General features: G+C 37.4%; 1 protein-coding gene across 1 annotated transcript; it reads left to right on the top strand.

The window, feature by feature from the left end:
• The first annotated feature begins 249 nt into the window (after positions 1-249).
• On the top strand, positions 250-6,669 carry LOC141294126 (metalloproteinase inhibitor 2-like). Its single transcript, XM_073826210.1, has 5 exons — positions 250-498; positions 3,997-4,091; positions 4,594-4,699; positions 5,013-5,134; positions 5,811-6,669. The coding sequence occupies exons 1-5, from the start codon at positions 375-377 to the stop codon at positions 6,012-6,014; spliced, it is 651 nt and encodes a 216-aa protein (XP_073682311.1). The 5' UTR covers positions 250-374; the 3' UTR covers positions 6,015-6,669.
• Positions 6,670-6,913: the final 244 nt, after the last annotated feature.

Genomic DNA, 6,913 nt, shown 5'->3' with positions numbered 1-6,913 from the left:
CTTATTGTTAAACACTGCACGCAACATCTGATACTTCTGAGTGCAACACAGCATTTAAACAGATTTGAATATTCCCATAGGGAACTGATAGCATAAAGTGTCTTTCATATGAGAACAGAGTCAGATCTGAATGAGTTCCACTGGCACAAGAGCATCTCCACTGAACTCAGCATGTGTGTGTTTGTAGAGGGTGTGGTTTGTTTAGTTAGAAGGGTGGTCCTTTCCTCAGCCAGACATGAAAGCTATAAGACACCCGTAGAGCCTAGAGAGAGAAGGAGACCACTACAGACGGGAAGAGAATCATTTAGGGCCACAGGAAGTGTATTTTATATAGTTGATCTTTTCTCTTGTGCTGGCAGAGTGCGAGTGTGAGCATGTCTGCTGCTGGGACTCTAGTGCTGCTGTTCTTCTTGTCTGTGGGACTGAACAAGCAGGTGGCCGAGGGCTGCAGCTGTGCTCCAGGACACCCTCAACAGCTGTTCTGCATGTCTGACATAGGTACGTCAAACAAACAGGAGTTTATGCTCTTTTATTTTCGTAAAGTGTCAGGGACAGGATGCTGTGACAAATCTGTCCAGGACTTTACATGGTTAAAGTATAATATTCCACAATTGCTCTAAATGAAAATAGAGAAATTATGTCTGTCAACAGTGAGAACTAGCAAGGAATGGCTTGTAAACAGAATAGACCACAAGAGATGTACTGTACACTGTAAACAAAATCTGTAGAAATTACAGTATTACTGGCAGCTGGTTGCCAGTAACTTACTGTAGATTTTAATTTATGCTATTTACTGGCAACAGTTTGTTCAAAGTTAATTGAACATTAAACATTAACAAGTCTTTATCTTTACAGAATAAAACTAAAATAACAGCCTCATGCAAAGCATTCTGGGAACCAAAATCTGAAGGAAAAAAACAGAAAAAGGTTGATGAAGGTTTCTGGTTCCCAGAATGCTTTGCAGTAGGTTGTTATTTTATAGTTTTATTCTGTAAAGACAAAGACTTGTTAATGTTTAATGTTCATTTAACTTTGAACAAACTGTTGCCAGTAAATAACATGAATTAAAAATCTACAGTAAGTTACTGGCAACCAGCTGCAGAACTACAGCAAATTTTTTACAGTGTAGGTTTAGGTCAGTGTTGTGAACTGCAATGTGTAAAACACAATAAAGTTGTAATAACTGTGCAAATATGACAATATGATCAGAATCATGGATGGTACAGTATTTAGTTAAGAAAAAGCAGTTTTCTTATTTTACAATGATCTGATGTAACCATATTATAACAGCATAATTACATAGTAATCAGGCGCTGCTCTCAGTTCTCTGTAATTATGAATAAGCTGATATTCAAACTGCTGTTGTAATAAGTCACAGTTCAATGATCTAGTTCCTCAATCACCTCAGAGTGGCATTTACTTTTAATTAGCGCTCGTTATGGCTTTAAAAATATGTGTACTGATATAATTTTAACTTTAATTAAGTTATGATTTTTGTCATTGAGGTCATTTACCTCATGGGCAAGAACTGAACACTTTTTTCTTGAATTATAAACTCCATTTGGCATCAGAAATCTAAATTCAATCAACACTGTGAAAACAAAACTGACGTACTACAGAGACAATCATATCTAAAAGAGTGGGTCTTGTTTGCCAGGACAAAATATCTAGTCTAAATAAAAGTTATAAGGTAAGATTTGGCTGAAGAGAATCTACCTTATCCAGTCTTATCCTTCAGTTTTTACAAACGAAAGTAAAAGTATTTTTACTTAAGTGAAAGTCGTCTAGTCAAAAGACAAAAGCAAAACACTGATTTTCAAGATATATTCTTTGAAAACAAGTCTTAATGTCTTTAAATTTATCAAGTTTTAAGAACATTGAGATATTTTCTGAAAAACAAGAGCGACATCTGATTTTTGCAGTGCACTCTTTTAAATATTCTGCTAAATGTGTTTCACTCAGAGAATGAAAAAGTTGGTTTGAATCCCTGCTTCAGTGCGTCATAGCTGCTTTGGCATTCCAGTCTTTGTTCTGGAACAATAAGGCATGGAATGACTGGCATGAGGTTGTAAAGACACGCAGATTCCATTAGTATTCATTGAACGAATACAGTAAATCCACATAATCCATCAACTGGAAAACAACGATGGCATCAGTGTACCATTCCACTCATTTATAACCAATAGATGTTTTATTTTTTACTTTTGTTGTGCAATTCAGTGCCAAATTATTTCATCTTGGTAAACTCCTAACACAGCAGTTAATGTTAAAGGGTCATTGACAAATAAAGATGTCCTGAGATGTCCACTTTCAGCAAATAATTTGAACTTAGTTACACTAAAAAATGTCAAGTGGTGTAACCAAGTACAAATAATTACATTTCTTTCCTTACTTGAACCCATGTATATTGAAAAAGAGTGAAATTATGTCCATTAGTGTATTTTTTAATCAAAATGGTAAGAACCTTGGTATTGTCATGGGTTGTTTGCGGGCAAGCAAAACTCTGGGATAACTCAGGAGGAAACATTTAGAGGCACAAGAAAAATGTAGAAGAAAAGAAAAAACAGCTAAAACCAGCCTGGTTGTTTTTAGCTGTTTTTTTTTCAGCAGGGTTATTCTTTTCTTGTTCTTGTCCATGTCTAAATCAGCAGGCTGGTTTTAGAGGAGTTTTGGCCATTTTCTCAGCCTGGCCAGGAGACCAGCTAAAACCAGCTACTTCCAGCTTAAACCAGCTAAGACCAGCCAACCAGCCAATCAGACAAAATTGCACGTGTATCATGGAGTAAGTGTGTACGTGGAGGAGATGCCCATAGTGGAGCTGCCGGTACAGGACGAGACCATGGAAGAGTTGTGAAAAAATGGTTCTGCTTTAAGAAGCTTTTCACCTAAGAATAATTTACCGGCTCAGGGTGCTGACCCACCAAAGACTGTCCGATTAGAGACTGAACAAAGATGATTCACGGGAATAACCCATTTATTGTCACCACTCAACAGACTGGTTTGTGTGTAGTTGTGATTGTGGTTGTGGTTTTTTATAAATTCACGCACAACACTTGATCCAAAAGCGATCTTTCAAGAGTCCGAATACAAAATGGTGCGCAGTAACTTTAGCGTCCGTCTCGGCCTCCCGCTGCACTGAACTACTGTCTCTGTGAGGGCGGGGGAGATCAGGTGATCCAGGTTTCTGGACGCTGGTTGGCTCAGGTGAAGTGCTCTATGTATGTGTGTGTGCCTCAACAAACAGAACGGGGAGATTTAAGAAAGAGGGGTTAGAATAACAGAAAGACGTAGACTTTTTTACAAGTTGACTATAAGAACCTTGGAACCACAGTCCTGAAAATCTACTGGACATCTGCATGCTATACATACCACATGACTTTGAAGATAAATGGATTTTTTTCTGTCATTAATAGTATTTTAAATTAACTTTCACATACAATATGAAAAAATTAGTAACATTTACCAAACAAACCCAAATCAAAGCAGCAGGATTCATTTTAAGAGAACTTGTAGGCAACTGCATGCAGGCTACCTGAAAGTAAGTTCACAACCTGTCTTTTGCAGCTACAGTAACTTTTAGGTACAGTAGATTCATCTACAGTAGCTGGACCAAGTATTGAGTACTTTCTTTCACTATGTATTTAGTATTTAGTATTGAATTGCTAAGGTATGTTGGAGTGGCACCATGAAGACATTTCTGTCAATAAGCGTTAATAAGAAAATCTTGAAATCAGTTCTGTAAGACATTAAGAGTCACTTGTATGCTTAGCACATATGGATTTTAAAAGTAAAATTGCTGTCAAATGTTAATGTTCCTGACATGGTTACTGACCTTAAGGAATAAGGTGACTAAGGTCATTAAGCATATACATGATAAACATACCTGTGTAAGTGTATAGAAGTGTTCTAGAAGAAGAAATTGGTTCTACTGAAATGATTCCTTTAAAGCTTCCAGTGTCACACTCTAGTAATAACAGCTGTGTCCTTTCTGATTAGTGATACGAGCTGAGGTAACTGGGGAGAAGATCATACACAACGATGAAAATATACCTGGCATGGGAAAAATTCAATATGAAATCCAAGTGATAAAGGTGAGCTAAAGTCCTTGATTAAATCAATGTTCTGCTTGGCTTTACGTCCAAATAATGAAATGGAGGGAGTTACAGTCTGTTTGGGGTTTTGGTCAATTAACTAGTAGAGTAGACAAGGGCTGCTCAACCCTGTTCTTGGAGATCTACCTACCTGCCGATTTTTGTTCCAGCCCTGCTCCAACACAGCTGTCTGTAATTATCAAGTGCTACTTAAGACATTAATTAGCTGGTTCAGGTGTATTTGTTCAGGGTTGGAGCTGAACTTTGTAGGACAGTAGATCTCCAGAACAGGGTTGGGCACCCCTGGTATAGACCAATAAAGGCAGTGTGGATATCTAAATATGAAAAGGCACATCAGATGGAAAAACAAAAACAAAACAAAACATAAAAAGTGTGACTATTTGGAAGTTACAGCTCTGCCACCTTGCTTGGCAAGTAGCACAACAATAGTCTGGTTAAACCAAACAAATGTATTGCAAAACTGTTTTGGCTGTTTTTGCAGGTGTTCAAGGGATTTGACAGAATAAAGGAAATTCAACATGTCTATACGAATGAGATGTCTTCAATGTGCGGGACCAGGCTTGGTTGTGGACAGTATCTGCTTTCAGGTAAAAGCATTTATGATGTTCTAACAAGCTACCAATTTTTTTCTGGACACTTGTCGGGGGGTCTGAAAGTGAGTTTTGCAATAAAAATATTTAAATGTGTTAAAAGATTATGCTTGCTGGTAACCTGATATGAAAACATTGGAAATGAACAGTGGTTCTCTCCATCTGCTGACTTAGATAAACTTATATATTCAAAATCTGTCTGCCCCTGAAAAGTGCAAGAGGGTGATTCACTGACTAATATCATACATAGACCACAGAGAAAATAAAATGACATTGCAATTTATAATATAGTGTGTTTGTTATCTCACAGGAAGCATCACGCCTGAGGGATTCTTCGTTTCAATGTGCGACTTTCTTGAGCTCTGGGACAGACTCTCCTTAATGCAAAAAAAGAACCTCAAATACAGATATCTGATGGGCTGTAACTGCATGGTAATAAACTATTTCATCTATTTCTTTCAACCTAGTTTACAAACATCCAAACATTATGATCAATTGCCAAACAAAAATATCATGTCATTGCACTGAATATTAACAAATATTATCAAGGGACTAGATAATACACAAAGCCAATTTAACAACATGTTGGGTTTACATGTTTTATAGGGACATTCCATAGGCGTAATGGTTTTTATACTGTACAAACCGTACTTTCTATCGCCCTACACCTACCCTACACCTACCCTACACCTAAACCTAGCCCTCACAGGAGATTGTGCACACTTTTACTTACTCAAAAAAACTCATTGTGCATGATTTATAAGCCTGTTTCCTCATGGGGACCTGAGAAATGTCCCCACAAGGTCAAAATCTACTGGTATTCCTATCCTTGTGGGGACATTTGGTCCCCACAATGTGATGAATACCAGGTACACACACACACACACACACACACACACACACACACACACACACACACACACACACACACACACACACACACACACACACACACACACTTCATAACTCACAACTCAACTACATTTTTATACTGTATAAACTGTATATTTTCCTAAACCTAACCCTACTCATGGCATTGTCTTTTTTTCATGACTTAATCTAAAGTGAGAACTATTTATGGCTAGTAACCAAATTGTAATCTCCACAGATCTCTATCTGCACCGAAAAGTCCTGTCAACCCAGCACAAAAAATGAGTGTATACTGACAAACTGGTCATCTTTATGGCCATTTGAGTATGGAGAACCAGTTCATGAGTCTGCCTGCATCAGACACAGCGATGGCTCCTGCGGCTGGTATGGAGGAATTGGCAAACCTTCTGAAAATGACACCATGGACGTGTCTGATGTCTGACGGCTGACGGCCGAAGCCATGAGTGGATTTTAACTTTAATTAAGAAGCTGCTTGATGCTGTTCAAGAAGAGTAGACAGCTTAACTGTAAACACATACAAGCCCTTTAACCTGATATACTTTCTTGTAGCCATACAGAACACCTTAGCCACCACTTAACGTCTCTCAAACAACCACCAAGAACAATTCTGCAACATTTTAGCAACCAACATACTCTTCAAACTGACATGTACAATTAAGATGTTACCATGAGTCTGTTGTACATCTGACATGTGATTGCATTAATCAATGATTTGCATTATAAATAGCAGGTGTTAGATTATTAGCATGCCATAGAATGCGATGACATATCATTTACATTAGGTCCATATCATTTTCTATTTAATAAGGAATAAAAGAGAAATGAAAATGGTTTGTTCAAACGTATCTTCTGTAACACAGACACATTAGAAAGAATGCGCAGTATATGAAAGTGCATTCCCACACCAGCTACACCCCTTTCTCGCATCTGCATTTACAAGTGCACGAGTGAGTTTTGGTACAGGAATATTGTGAAAGAAGTAGCAAAAGACAAAGCGTTAGAATTTGAAGTTGTACTGCTGGAACTGACTGTGTCGGCTTGAGCTTGTAAAGTGCAAAGTAAATACATTTCACACACTTGTGTCTGTCATTTTGTTTATGTGAATGTCATTTTACACATTTTTAACTATTAATCTGCAACTTCAAATTCAAAACGGTTCAGCTTTTTACATTAGAGCTGTGAGTGTAAATTTCAGCTTACAAATACAAATATTAACAAGACAAGTTCTTACATTTAAATCCACAACCACTCGAGTTATGCTACTGTTTTACCTTTATACAATGGACCTTTTTCACTTTTACAGATCTAAATAAATTTTTA

Source organism: Garra rufa, chromosome 20 (genome assembly GCF_049309525.1).
Source record: "Garra rufa chromosome 20, GarRuf1.0, whole genome shotgun sequence".
In the NCBI taxonomy this organism is placed as follows: Eukaryota; Metazoa; Chordata; class Actinopteri; order Cypriniformes; family Cyprinidae; genus Garra; species Garra rufa.
Note: the sequence above shows the minus strand (reverse complement) of the source record. Positions and strands in the feature narration are given on the sequence as shown.